A 15,825-nucleotide genomic window follows, 5' to 3' on the forward strand; every position below is an offset into this window, starting at 1 on the left:
TCGACATCCATCAAAACCCGACACAGAACACCTCAGTGTACAGACCTGCGCTTTTCAGAAGAAAGAGGAAATGTCAGAAATGGTTCCTACTAAAATCTGCTTCACGTTTGACATTTCGATTTTACGCCACACCTTTGGTTTGTCAAGTCACCCACAACATACTGATGGCACAAATGAATGTCCACTTCCTTCTGTCGGGAAACATAATCTGTGAGGCTGCAGCAGCAAGTCATCCAAACCCACGTTCCTCCCTGTATCAGCTAAAAGGCCAACATCCTGCTTTTATTAGTTTTACTCGATCTGTTGGGGCACTTCAGAGGAAACCAAATTTGAAACACAAGGAATTACTACCCTGTGTTGCAGTGACAGTCCTTTAAGCCTACATTAGCAGCACCCAAGATAAGTTCCAATAACACTGACAGAACCGGTTTAGAGCAAATGTATGGACATCATAAGTTCCACCATTCGACAATACATTTTTCAACTCGACCCAGGCCCACTTCTACTCCCTCTACTCTCATCCCTGATTGGCTGTTAGAGCTGTCCCCTTGTCCGCTAAAGCCAAAGCCTCCACTGTGGTCCTAAGTGGGGAGGGATGCAAAGCACAACAGACTCTACTGGAAGTGGAGGGATGTGCTCAAGACACAGTGCTTGCACTCCACAGGCATTCCCACATCCCCAAGTTGACACTTTGGCTCAGAACCTTTAACAGCTAGAGTCACAGGCCCAGGGCTCCACTCCGAAAATGGCATCATGGAATGCTGTAAAAGAATGGCAGAGATGGGATTCCAAGTTTCGGGGGGAGTTTATGGGATTCGGGGCGCCTGCTTTCGGATTGCAGGGCGTGTTCCTTGACATAACAAGTGCACCCGAACAATACTGGCTGAAGTACCTTACACAGCGGGGCCTGAGCAAACGACTTGAGAGAATACGTGGAAAGCTCCAAAAGGCAGTGCCTTTGCTAATGGGTGAAGTAGCTCACACTGCGGATGCATATCAGTTCCAATAAAATCCCTGGCAACTTTAAGCAAGAACCAACTGGCTGGAATTCTCTGCCAGCAGAAAACACGGCACCGTCACTGACCCTGGGGTAAACTGGGGATGGACACCGCCACTAGCATCCACTCTCTGCTTGGATGGATCAAATGGGCAAACATGTCATCCATATGGTTTTAGCGAAGAGCTTAAACCATGCCTCTCTTTCCCCACTCCCACACTATGAGCCTGTGCATGAATAGGTCTGGAGCCAAGTAATCCTGTAGCCAGTGCTCTGCAATGTAGGCCCACCTCCCCCACTGACCTAAATAAACGGCACTGGCGATGGCTAACCAGCAAGCTCTCAGACTGCTTTCTGCTACACGGTTACAAACTGCCAGCCTAGGCTATTTTTTAAGATCAGTGAAGGGGAAACCTAGAGAGGTTGCACAGAGCAGTGACTTTAGGTGCATTCGGATCAATCCCAAGAGGAAAGAAACAGGGAAGGAGACGAAGATGCGCCTCCTGAATATCGCATGTGGGGGAGCCAGGTTGGGCCAACTCCCGAGGGCCTGGCTGACCTCGCAGGCTGGCGTGAGACCTCTGGTGTTGATGAGCCGCACTGAGAGAGCCACGCTGGGTGAGCCACGCTGAGCGAGCCGCGCTGAGCGAGCCGCGCTGAGCGAGCCACACTGAGTTGAGCTGAGCCAGCTTGTGTAACCACGCAGCTGAGGCCACCTCCACCACCGCCGGGCCTCACTCCCTCTCCCGGGGCACTGGGGGAGGAAGAAGAGGCTAAATCTGGCGGCAGGGCTGCCACAGACAGACCCCGGGGCTTGACGCCCCTCCACCCTGATGCCCCCTCTCTCTTCCTTCCAACCCCCCCCCCCTCCCCCCCTTCCCTCCCTCCTTTGCTCGCTCATCCGCTCGCTTGCCGAGTGGAGAGCTAACAGCAGCCGACACTGTTTACGCCCTGGGCCCAGAGAGCAGCCAGCTTCACTGCTCAGCCACAACAGAGCCCCGAGGAGAAGAAAGGAGGTGGGGGGGGGGGGGGGGGGGGGTAGAGGAGAGAGAAAGAGGAGGAGAGGAAAGGGTGGGAGACAGAAGAGGAGGAAGGGAAAAGAGTGTAGGGGATGAGTGGATGGAAAAAAGGGTAAGAAAAAGTGAGAAAGAGTAGAGCTGCATGTTAGAGCTTGCAGCGTCAGAGCTTATGTGATGAAGGTGACAGAAGCATCCACCCTAGTCCGCCCTGTCCTCTCTTTGGCATCTCCTGGGCAAGCTGGCATGATCAATCCTAGCCACGTGGCAAAACAACAGTGTCCTAAATGGGTCACAACTCAAACTGAGAACAATTAATCTGCGCATGGATTAACGTGCCTCATAGACGGTCCAGACAGAGCCCTTCTCCAGTGTGTCCGGAGTATCTGATTAAAACGATAACATCATAGTCAGGTGCACAGAAAACTCATTATTTTTTGTTTAATAAGCCTTATGGACCAAAGACATCCTACCCTTCTTGGTCAGCCAGATTGGTCACAACCCAACAATTTGTGTTGGTATTTGTTCAAGCAAAGCCACAAAATTAAAAGGTGACTATAAAAACACACGAATAAGGCACAAACTACACATTATAATGCCACAATCAATACCCCAGTTGCTCATGTTATAAGGCCACTTTGATAAAATACCGACCCATACCAATGCCGTTGTTGTGTCAGTGCTTGATCAACCATTCAACTATTTCACTTTATGCCTTTAATGCCTTTCTCTTTTACACTTCAATGTGGGAAACACTGAAGGAATTTATAGTCAGTAATTCCCATGACAGTCTCAGAAATCACCTCAGGGAAGTGAGCCATGCTGCAGGGCAGACAACAGCACCAGCATCAGGTTAGCTGAGGGCTGTTTGTCTGACGACGACCCCCAGAGAGGAGCCTCTTGTTGGGCAGAAAGGATGGCAGGATCCTCATTGATCTTCCAGCTGTGCATACTACTTCAGATGTCTACTCCAATATACAGGGTTGTATTAATTTACTCTCAAAACCCCCATTCAAACGCAATTTGTATTAAACAATGTTCTGAATTACGCCCCATGAGGTAAGTCACTAAGGGGTTAAGAGGGCTTTGTCTGTTGTTGTTGTTTTCAAATTTGCTTGACTGGGTTTTTTTATGTTGCCAGGTCTGTATGGCAGATCAAAAATACCCCTCCCAAGTATGCCCACAGCTGTCGCCTGAGCCCTTCTCTCTCTCTCTCTCACACACACACACACACACACACACACACACACACCGCTGTGCAGCTGTGCATCCTGTATCAGCACCCAGTGCTATTAGCGGATGGGAGGGATTAGAGTCAGCCTCAAGGCTTAGCCCAGCAGTGAGGATCTCACTCTCTGCCTCGCCACTACACACACACACACACACACACACACACACACACACACAGACAGACACACATAAATACATACATACACACTCTCTCTCTCCTTAAAGCTCACAAAGCTGGGGACGTCTGTAGAGGAAGGATGAGAATATGTGAGACTGTGTGTATATGCAGTACGTGTGTGTGTGTGTTGAGAGGGAGGTGTCCACATCTGTCCAGGGCTGGACATGGGCGCAGCTTTAGCGCATCAGTGCAAAAATCCTCAACTTTTCCTCCCTCCTTCCATCCTTCAAACCCAGACAGTATCTCCCTATCTTTCTTCCCTCTCTCTCCTTCTCCTTCTTCCTTCTCCCTCTCCACAGCTCCTTCCCTCCTCTCTCCATCATGCACACAACCCTGGCTTTTTTTTCTTATCCTCTCCCACTCTCCTTGTGCTAGATGCCATCTTCCTATTTATCCTGTTTTTCCTCACCCAGACTATCTTCCCCTTATAAACCCTCCCTCTCTGATGATGGTGATTAAAGACGGGAGGCTAGCTCTGACGAGCTTAGAGTACAGGCAAACCCAGACTGCTGCCGTCACCCCCCTGCTGTTTCCATGGGAGACAGAACGGGCGGCGTGGGGAAACGGCCACGCCGGGTCTGCATTGCATCTGAGTAGCATCAGGGGTGTGTGATAGGGTGGAAGAAGACAAGAGTGGTGAGGGGGGGAATCAATTAATTCATGGTGTAGCTGTTTTTCGATCTGGAAAGTGACTTACAGTCTTACTTGCTTCCTTTGAAATTCAGCATCTACATTAGTCAGAGAGGGGGTGTGTGTGTGCGTGTGTGTGTGCGTGTGTGTGTGTGTGTGTGTGTGTGTGTGTGTATTTCTGAGTTTGTGAGACACTTTAAGTGTGTGCTTGCTTTGTGTGTACTGTGTGCCCAGAACCCGTACCAAGAATAAACACAACCCATGCCTTGCAAGGGGAACTCTAGCACTTCCATGCCATGGGTCCAAAAGCAAAGGCTAAGGTGTATCAGGTTATTCTTCAGAACATTCCAGCTGGTCTGGAAGTGGCCCAGTCCTGCTTACATTATTTTAAGTTGTTATCATGAAGGACGTTAGGAGGCTGGCTAATTGAGCTGTGAGCACAGACCTATTGTTCAGCCGTCACCACAGGCATACCAATCAAGTGTGTAGAGGCGCTCATGAAAGACCTGCATCATTTGTTATGAATGCAAGAGGACACACGTCATCATGAGGCTGTCTCTCAATGTGATTGTGATAAGCGTAATTATTCTTCTGATGGTCACAATCACCTCAGCAGCCGTTGACCACGTCTGACTGCACACTGAGAAACAGAAGTGGTTGATGTGGTCAGTGGACACAACACAAAAAAATGTCCACACACACACACACACACACACACACACACACACACACACACACACACACGCATATGCAGCTTCACGTTCCATTAAAACTCCTGTCATCCTTCCAGTGCCACGGGGGGTGGTATGGCGAAACACGCACGGAAAACTCATCAATATTTCAATTTCTTCACATCTGTCCCTGGCCGTGAGCCTCAGCTGGTTAGGTAAGACCGCTGAAAATAGCCCCGTCCACCACTGCCTCGTCATCCAAAGTTTGAAAACATGCAGTGTGTGGGCAATGGAGGGGAAAGGGGAGAAGAGCGACATGAGGGAGATGGAGAGAGGGGGGGTAGTGAAGGGAGAGAGGGAAGGAGGGGGGGGTAGAGAGAGAGAGAGAGAGAGAGAGAGAGGAGACGGGAGTCACATAGCCTCAATAATTCAGTAGACTCGCGTTCCGAGAATGAGTCATGTCAACGTTTGCCGATCCCATTTCCCCCCACCATGAGGTGTGTGTGTGTGTGTGTGTGTGTGTGTATGTGTGTGTGTGTGTGTGTGTGTGTGTGTCTATGTCTTCTTTAAACACCTCCGAAGCAGAAGTAGAAACATTCGTAAATCACTTGCACAAGCAGGGTGAGTGGGGCCATTCCACTGCATAAGCATTAAGGCCCAAGGTGTGAAAATAGGACATCATGGAGACATCATCCAGCCTTCTCCAGCTGCCAGAACCACTCTCCACTGACCACTGATGCAAACACAGCTACAACTTATCAACTCTCTGATTTAAATATAAAGCCATAAACAGCTATGAAAAAAGGCATATTTCTCCTATCATTTCCCTCTGGTCCCACATAGCTATGACCGAAGCCATTAAGGCTGTTTAGCAGGGAACCTTTCATCAATGTATGCAGTAAATAATGTATCATTGGTGAGCAGTGATCTTGTGAGCATCTGCATTATTAAAGACCACCTTATGGTCAGTGGAGAGGTAGTTCCGTGTATACTGCATACATGATACTGCAGAAGATAACACTACAAGTGTTAAAAGTCATAAAACTGGTTCTGTTCATCTATGCGCCACACGGGCAGCAGCAAACAACACTGACAGCGACTTTGCCTTTGGCCTGGAGAGAATTGCCCACATTTGAAACCAAAGTTGTCGTGTGTTTCTGTACTGTTCTGCTACACCCTTCCGAACGGGTGACATAACTGCTTCCATTTGCCAAAATGACTCAAGCCATTTCCATGGACATCTTCTGATTTACCAAGGTCATCCGACTGTTGCACAATGTGTGTGTGTGTGTGTGTGTGTGCGCATTGTGTGTGTGTGTGGTGTGTGTGTGTGTGTGTGTGTGTGACCATCAACTCAATGGCTGTCATCTTCAAGTTCGATGACAAAGAGCCTGCCTCAGCCCAGGAGAGAGCCATCGTCTTTGAGCCTGAGAGCTGCACACTCGTCTGGCCAACAGGGTCTCTGGTATCCGTCGGCGCCAGGACTCAAAAAGCACCTTCTCATTTTCACAGTCAAATCTCAACTGGCAACCCAACAAAAGGAGAGGGGAACTTTCTCAGTAGGTTTTCGCAGGTGATCACGATCCACAACATAACTACACGAAGCCAAAGTCATTCCATTTTCTATCCCCTCAGGCAGTGGTCCCATCTAACCCCCCCCCCCCCCCCCCCTTCCACCCCTCTGACATTGATCTCTGAGTCATGCATCATGCACCGCTTGCGGGGGCTGGCTGCTGTTCTCCCTGTCAGGAGGCTGAGGCTGAGGCGGACGAGAAGATCTCCACCAGCGCAGGGAAGTATGTGTGTGGCGCTATGACAACCAGACCGGGGAGTTTTTGTTTGAGATCCAACCCGTTTCCCCGGCGACAGGGCTGGCGTAATACAGAGAGGTGGGGGAGAGAACCCCCCAAAAGAAGAAGAAGGGAGGGAGGGAAAGAGAGAGAGAAAGGATGAATATGACGAAGATGACCATCTGTGGGGCGTCTGCGGCAGAGAGTCTGAGTCACCGACGGCAGAGCGCTGCCGAGATTCCACCACGGAGTAAGGAGAAGAATAAGAGACAGGCAAGGAGAGCTGAGCCAAAATGGATTCTGAATGTTCTCTGCATGCATGTCCATTCAATCTTCAAAGGATAATATATTTGGACTTCTGCTGCACCTCAGGCTGCCAAGCTACATCCACCCAACAGGCATTGACAACTTCATACCATGAGATTGAGGGAAGGAAACAGACAGCAGTGATGAGTATACAGAAAAGAAAAACACACAATCACAATGACCTGATTGGGAATGTAAACATTACAAAGCCAAGCTAAACTCTGGCTAAACTACAATTGACAAACAAATGAAATGCATGCCAGTCAGAAAAAAAGAGTAAGTATGTAAAATAACATGAGACCAGAAACTAGGCAACAAATTATCCCATGAATCCTTCTTCACAGGCTTAACATTCTGATCAGATCATACACACACAGACTGGGTAATTCACAATACCATTCATACTTACACACAAACACAAACATGTGTCAGCCTATCAACCACACACACACACACACACACACACACACACACACACACACACACACACACACACACACACACACACACAGAGACAATGATCCAGCCAGTGACCCAGCAAACCTCTCCATTGGCAGCCTGTATCATTGGGTGGGGAAGTGTTGAGAGAGAGAGGGAAGGGAAAAAAAAGAGAGAGAGAGAGAGAGAGAGAGAGAGAAAGATGGAGTAAGGGAGAAGATAAGCAAACAATGAAGAGAAAAAAATGAAGGGAAATTAGGTTAAGGAAGTGGGCAAGAGTAGAATGAATGAGTGAAAAGGAAGGAGACGGTAGCATACTTTGTCAGGAGCAGGACCTTAAAGATACCATACCAGGAGCAGGACATTAAAGATACCATACCAGGAGCAGGACCTTAAAGATACCATACCAGGAGCAGGACCTTAAAGATACCATACCAGGAGCAGGACCTTAAAGATACCATACCAGGAGCAGGACCTTAAAGATACCATACCAGGAGCAGGACCTTAAAGATACCATACCAGCAGCAGGACCTTAAAGATACCATACCAGGAGCAGGACCTTAAAGATACCATACCAGGAGCAGGACCTTAAAGATACCATACCAGGAGCAGGACCTTAAAGATACCATACCAGGAGCAGGACCTTAAAGATACCTTATGTAGTTTTGAGCCCAGGAAGGCGATTTTCTTTTCCTTATTTACAATCATACTGATCACATCTGCTCGCCGCCATGACGTGTGGGGCTTTTATGCAAGGCCTGCGGCACCGAGAGTTCACCTCGCTGCCCCCTTCCACAGCACTGGACAACACATCCCAGAAGCCCCTGGGGTGACAGTGATGTCATCCGATGGCCATCGGACATAACCGCTCCCTCTCTCTGGCATCGTCTCTCATTTGAGACTCTTCCTTAGAGCCCCATCCTCAGCAGTGTCCACATCATGCCCCCCCCCCCCCCCCCCCCCTACTACCAAATATCAGACCGAACCACTATGGTATTATAAAAACAAGTTAATTTGATTTGTGCGCACTGAAGGATTTCAGCACATCCTTTAAAAACATAACATAAATGCATTAAATGGTACGATACGATTTAGTTTGATGGAATTAGGCTACAGGACACAAGTCCTAAATTAAACTAAAACCCATAATAGCACCAAACTCAGGCACACAAACACACACGTCATCCCCCACAGGAGCCACAACGTGAGTGCTAAAAATGTTAATGGCTACATTCACACCTGAAATGAGTGTGTTGGGAGGACAGCAGAGTAATTAGCATCCCTCAGCTCACTAGCGTGTGTGTGTGAGTGTGTGTGTTCTGAGAGTGTGTCATCCCCCGGCATAACCACATGCTTGCCAACGTGAGCTTGTTAGAACCCTGCCTTAATTAAAAAAGAATCTCTCTCCAAGGGGCTCCCTGGCACTGCTGAAGGAGGTGCGGACCAGAACACAGAGCACACAGCAGCGTCCAGGTGGTGGGCTCTCCCCTCTCCAAGCAGTTACACAACGCAGGAGGCTGGGGGAGGACACACACACACACACACACACACACACACACACACACACACACACACACACACACACACACTCTTTAGTCACTGCTACCCCTCTGAATAACATTCACAGAGGGGAAGTCTGCTACTTCCTGCAAAACGGGATGCTGATGCTTTTGGTGTCCAGACATTTACACACTTGGTTTGATGGATGGTGTTGCATTCCGAGTGCTATTTTTATGTTGAGGCCACTGGAATGTATGTTTAGGGGAGGGTTTATGAATATATTATTACATTTTCATGATAAATAACAAAAGAAGAGCGTTTTCCGGGAGACGACCTTTTCAGAAGATAGAAACGTGTACTCACAACATGTTAACACACTCACTTCCTCTGGGATTTCTTCAGATTCAGGAAGTAGCGGCCGTTACAAAACCATGTGGTGGTCTCCACCCCCAAACAGGCCTGCTGTTTAATAACTGCAGACATCTCTCACACACAAACTTTACCAATATGCTCTCCTAACTATGACCGGGTTGCTTTCATGTCAGTTAAACAGGATCCCTCAACAGAGACTAAACTCAACAATCCTTCGAACTATTTCAACACAGACTAGCCTAAACTGGTCCTTCAACAATTAGCCCTAAACATCCAGGGAACCATCCTGGTGCCTCAGCTTTAATAAGCATGGCCTCATATGCATTCTGTGACATTCAAATGAGGTATTCTCAATGTTGAAATCCGTTAGAAGCTACCTAGCATAGTCTCTATCAGAGAACTGGTCTGAAGCTCTGACTGCAAATTCTGAATTGGTATGACATCATTTCCTGTTAGTCGAGAGGACCCCGTCGACTAGGGTGGCTATATTTAGGCAGCCATATCTTCCCATCTTAGTGCTCATTGTTACACGCCACACTTAGCCGGAGATAAACAGCCAACCCTTGGGAAGTTTACGCTATGGCGGTGTGTGTGTGTGTGTAAGGAGGGGGATGGCGTCTGCCACAGACACAACAACAGCACAAGAGGAGTTAGTGAGCCGAGGAAAATATTTTCCGAACAATCTCAATCAAGACTTAGCTGATCCCACACTGTTATCCCCACAAAACGCATAGCAGAGTCAGGTCTGACTGCATTGGTGCTGAATAATTATAAGTTCATAATGGCATAGGACTACTTGTGTCAATGTCCATAGAGTGCAACTGTTTAAATTACCTCCGGTTATCAAATAACTTAGAGAAGACATCTGAATGACAATGTCTCCGTTTGCTCCGAGTACTATTTCCACAGTAAAATATTTCAGCTGAAAGCAACATTGTGCTCAGCAATTTGATTCCCCTGCAACTGAATGGGCAGCAGTGACACTTTTACCCCAGGGAGGGTTCACCGGACACCCCCTCACCAGACTGAAAGGAGTGGGAATGGACTCCCTCGCTGGCACAGCAAACCTACCCCAATGCAGTCCCACAACGGGCAGGGCAGCACATGAGCATCGAGCCGATACCCACTGCAGAATGCGTCACTGAGAAAAGGCATTCATGCTTTAATCTGACGCAGATGAACAGATCTCCCCAGGACACTGGTGTCGAATGGACAGAGGCACATTCCAGAACTTTCTGGTGTTGGTGCGTCACCGTGACAACCTCAGGTGATTCCAGGCTGTTGGCTGGCCCGCAGGCGAGAACGTGCCCCCTCGGGTTACACCATTAAAAATGTAGTCCTGTACTTTTGCATAATTTACCCCGTCAACACGAACAGGGAAATGACTGAACTAAAATAAGACAGATGGAGATCGGGGAGAGGTAGGTGTATGACTGTGTGTGTGTGTGTGTGTGTGTGTGTGTGTGTGTATGTGTGTGTATGAGTGTGTATGAGTGTGTGTATGGGTGTGTGTGAGCATGTGAGCATGTGTGTGAGCGTGTGTGTGCGTTTGAGTGTTTCTGTGTGTGTAGCTTACTGATCAAACTCACTTTAAGGCATATACACATGCCTTATGGCAAGAAGTCATGGAAACATAAACTAGTCTCACACAGAGCGAAAATAGATAGAGCCACCACGTCATCAAAAGTTGGAAGTTTTGGAGTGTTCGACTGATCTAAGGACCTTCTGACAGTGGAAAGTGAAAACCTGAAGAGGAGCAGTTTACACATACACACACACACACCCCTAAGTCTAAGGATGGACACACACAAATACACACACACACACGTCTAAGGATGGAACGGCCTCAAGTTCAACCTGACCTCTGGTAGTAGTATAGCCCTGAGCCCGGAGAGCTAACTCAACTGAGAGACGGCTAAGCGACAACGGGAGGAAGACTCATCATTTTAGTAAATGTCAATCTATTGGACTTGATATGAATAGCTAATTGTGTTCGCAAAACTACTGGCTCTTCTTGGCTTGATGGCGGACAGCCAGATTCTTTGACCTAAATCTCCGACGTGAGATACACGGCAGCACAGACAAAGTCTGCATCAGGCTACATGACCTTATCCAACCAGCCATCTTCGCTTACGTCTGGCGCACTGACCCCGTCTTAGGTGACGTGGTGATGCTGTGTGTGTGTGTGTGTGTGCGTGCGTGCGAGAGAGAGAGAGAGTGGCAGAAAACGATGGCACGCAAATGCGTAAAGACTATATTGGTCTTTGTGTGAATGCATGTATTTGTGTGCTCTGGCATGAGAGCATGCCTCTGTTGATGTAGGCTTGAGTATTCCTCTGCATCCGTGTGTGTATAAGGGTGGTTATACACATGCACTCCACTCAGGCATGCTTAAACATGGGTGTGTGTGGGTGTGTGTGTGGGTGTGTGTGTATGCGTTACTGAGGCCTACTCACACGTTCATGAGTGCCCGGACGCCTGTGTGTGTGTGTGCGTCCGGGCACTCATGAGCGTGTGAGTAGGCCTCCTGTGCCAAAACAACAGCAACAGAAAGGAAACCGGGAACAGCAAGCTATGATTCATGGGCTCTGTCTGGGATATGTGAGGGGTTGTCCGGGCATTGGTGTTTTTGCTGATGCCCCGTGCGGAGCGGAAACCATGCTAAATCAGGATGCTTTGCTGTCAGTGACTGCAGAGGCTTGGCTACGCCAGGACCCCCCGTACCACTCACACACAATCACACACCATACTCATGACCCTGACTCCCTGCTCGCTCCCCCACTTCTATTTCTTTCTTTCTTTCTTTCTTTCTTTTTCTTTCTCTCTCTCTCTCTCTCTCTTTCTCTTTCGTTCTCTACTTGATGCAGACAGTCAGCTCCAAGCTTTGGCTTGGCAGTCCTCTCGGTGCTGTTGAAGCTGCATGTTACGTAATGGAGCGTGCGTTGAGTGTGAGTGAATGTGAGTGTGTGTGTGTGTGTGTGTGTGTGTGTTACTGCAAGCTGTAAGCACTCAGCACACCCCCTCCCCCCTCTGCCCAGCAACACCAGAGCAGCATGAGCAAGAATCACGCTCCTCTCTGCATTACGACACAAGAGGAGGATGTACACACAGACACAACCACACACAGACACATCCACACACATACAGACACACACACACACACACACACACACACACACATCCACACACACACACACACACACACACACACACATTTCCATACACACAGATACATCCACACAGATACACACACATACACATTCACAGAATACTTAGAGATGAGGACCACTGCCATATGGGCAAGCTATTTAGGAATTCCAGAGCAAAACAAAGCAAATGTGACTCTTGCAATACCAGAGTTACACTGTGGAGTTTCCACAAAATTACAAATCATATCCTTAAACACTCTAATCTTAGACAATAGCAATAGACCCTAGATCAGACTGACTCATCATATGACACAAGGGTGAACTAACACATATGGAGAACTAGTGTCAGACAATGAGTTAATGCACACATGGTAGAATCCTGCTAGGCCAGATGCACAGGAGGAATGGATGCTGTATTGTTTTTTGTCACGCAGCACTATGCAACAGTTTGCCAGGTATGTTTTTAAAGGCAACTAGTTGTTCTATCATCTTCAAATTCCTTTTAATGGTATATGGTCATGCGAAGGACAGATAGACACACCCATCATTCCCACTAGCCATCCAGGATACTATGACATTCTGTGTCATGAAATTACCTTGACTGTTGGTGGTGTTTGCAAGCACTCTGCCTGTCTTTTGGGTTATTAGCTTAGTTTTAGACCAGAAGTCCTTACTGCTGCTTTACCAAGCAATCAAAAAATAATTGTTTCGTTTGTGATCTTGACTTCATTACTAAGAAAAATGGCATTTGCTGCCTTTGACGCTCAGCCCTATTCTACGGGTACAAAGTAATGCAGATGCATCATCCACTCACGTTGTCCCTGTCAGGAATAATCCTATAACCCTGACCTTGCATTGTAAAGCAGTGACTGCTTTTTGATGCCAAACTGAGAGAGTGTAGACTAAGCAGCTATACTGATCCTACCAAGTTATATAACACCATTGCGCGGCTGGCACGAGGCTAAGGGGTTGATGTAAGAGGTGCATGTTTTCATATGAGGCGCATTTAAATTCATGCAGCCTCTCATTCGAGTAGCACTAGGCAATGTAGCCTACGCCTTGCTCACACATTGTTGATGCTGAATATCACAATGGGAAGCCATCCTAAACTAACAATGAGTAAATATGTTAGCCAAGTGATGAGCTGCAGTGGGCTGCCTTGTTTGAAGATTTTAAATCACTATGACCCCTTTCTGAACTGATGTACTCAGTCAAAAGATGACTGACTCTACTACTACCTTAAGAACCCAGGTTTAACCCGGCCTGGAAGATTCAGCCACAATTAAGATAATCCCTCTTAACTTCAGCCCTGTGAACACGTCATTCAAGGTAGTGACCTGGCTGAACCAAGCCTTCAGATCGCAACACTGTCACACGAGTGTAAACAAAGTCCTCCGAAGTAACAACCAGTGCCAGAGTGTACATATCGCTCTGATACTGATTATCACAAGAATGACGACTGACACAAATTATATATCTTGGACATATTATGACCTTGGTGTAATCCACTGGCTCATGGACATATTTTGCAGGATAACAACACCTTCCATCTAGAAAAAAAAGGTTAACTGAGAATCCAGTTGTGTTTGTTTATTGGAAGCACAGGTCTATGATTAAGAACACCTCTGCCACAAGCAAAAGCACACAAGACTATATTAATGTCTCTAATCTCAATCATTCCATACAGTTCAACTGGTCTTTGCTGTGCTATGGACTCTCCTGACTGCTGTACATTGGCAGTATGTTCAATAGCCAGAGGACCATCACTGTAGATGGAGGCTGCCCATGTGCCACATTTTCGCCTAATTCCGTGACTGCCTGACTGGCACACGTTGGGAGAAATTGGCCATCACCCGTGGTCTTGGTGAAGGCAGTGCTACTTTGCCAACATGGGCTACCCGTGTGTCCTCGAAGACAACTAGTTTATGTGCTACTTTGTTCACAGTCTGTGGCCTTACCTCCTCCAAAACGCCGACCGTGTTCCTGCAGCTCTGCAACCGTGTAGTGAAACTGGATGTCGTAGGGGAGTTGTAATCCTCCGTCGTCTCGGAGAGAAACTCGGATACCGATATCTGATCCGGCATCCTGCAGTTAGGTATTGTCCAGACAGAAAAAATGAAAATTTGTACTCAAAGAACCGAAAGCATGAAAAGGGATGACTATGACGCGATATCTAACGGTATGCCCTATGCTTTAAACACGCAGCGAGGCAGCAGTTGGCGAAAACAGCTTTCAGTATGCTACGGCGTTGCCGATTCTCTTGAAATACTTCGCAAGTTCAACTCCTCAGGCTCAACGTTTCCCTAGAGGAAGGGATGACGGGCTCACCCTCCCCAAGCGTTTGGGTCCCTTTACTCTGCCTTAGTTCAATCACAAATGTTTAAATATTATCCCAACGATTCCAATGCATGCTGTAAAATGGAATAGCGGATGCCCTCATAACGTTTTCCTAGCGATGGTGAATTCCGACACTTGGACGTTTTCTGGTGGTGGAAATCCTTCTACTATAACCTATTTACGATGATCTTTAGTATTTTACGGTTCTACTTTGCTATCAGTTTTTGCCCCTTCTATTTCTCTTTTAAATACGCAACGCTGTGTCTGACATTTGCTCACACTCTCCCTCTCTACCACTCTGTGGAAACTCACCCACCCACAATGACGGAGACAAACAAGGAAGAACTCTGCGCATGCTTCGGATCTTGTGCATTTGCTACAGCCATAGAGAGCGGCCAGTCACTAGTAGTGGTAACCAAATGGGTCTTGAAAGCGGGCCGTTTTTGGGTTGATGCCAAATTGGTCATTAATATATTTTTCAAATGCTGATCATGTCAGTATAACATATCAGTCTCTAACAGAACCTGATGAATAACACTGCTGATCACAAAGAAGAGTTACCGACCCAACATGCAATGCATTTCACAACCGTTAATCTATTGGTAACTCGTTTCGTAAGTTTTTCCTCAATGAGCAAATAATATGATATTGTAATATTTTCAAAAAGAAAAATGGGGTTGCACATGCATCATTTGCGTCGTCTTTTTTTTGTCAAGTTATTTGTTCAGTTCACTTGTATTTGCCACAGCTGCTGAATTAGGCCGATACACTGTATCGAGAGTGTCTGTATTCTGTCATGTAACAAGTGCGTGTCCTACAGGCAGAACCCTGAAATGCAATCTCTCTCGGTAGGAACAGTTTCCTTGTCTTTTGAGTGTATTGTTAGTTACAGAAAGGATAATTTAAATCACCAATGTAGGCCACTGTGCATTAAAAACATGCGTCAACAGCTACAGTTACATATCAAACTTTAAACATCGTTATCAGGCTCATCCTTTTTGTAACTTTGGACAACTGTATAGGCTTGTTGACTCTACTGCCGTAAGCCACATACACTCAGGGCACTCTTACCGGTTCCATAAAGAATCTTTTGAGGAAAAACTTGACAGGCGGGACGCCGAGGATCTCATGACAGACAGTCACCTTGTAACCTAAATGAAATAAATACAAATCACATGGCCTGACGTCTTTTCAGCTTGCTGTGACGACGG

At 47.2% G+C, this 15,825-nt stretch overlaps 1 protein-coding gene across 1 annotated transcript in view; it reads right to left on the reverse strand.

Moving 5' to 3' along the window:
• asap1b (ArfGAP with SH3 domain, ankyrin repeat and PH domain 1b) overlaps positions 1-14,807 on the reverse strand; it is a 61,543-nt gene extending 46,736 nt beyond the window's left edge. The window contains exon 1 of the mRNA XM_080855256.1: positions 14,236-14,807. Coding sequence (XP_080711382.1) covers positions 14,236-14,361 — 126 coding nt within the window. The 5' untranslated portion in view covers positions 14,362-14,807. The remainder of the gene's footprint in view (positions 1-14,235) is intronic.
• Between the last annotated feature and the right edge of the window lie 1,018 nt (positions 14,808-15,825).

Source organism: Sprattus sprattus (genome assembly GCF_963457725.1).
Source record: "Sprattus sprattus genome assembly, chromosome: 17".
Classification (NCBI taxonomy): Eukaryota; Metazoa; Chordata; class Actinopteri; order Clupeiformes; family Clupeidae; genus Sprattus; species Sprattus sprattus.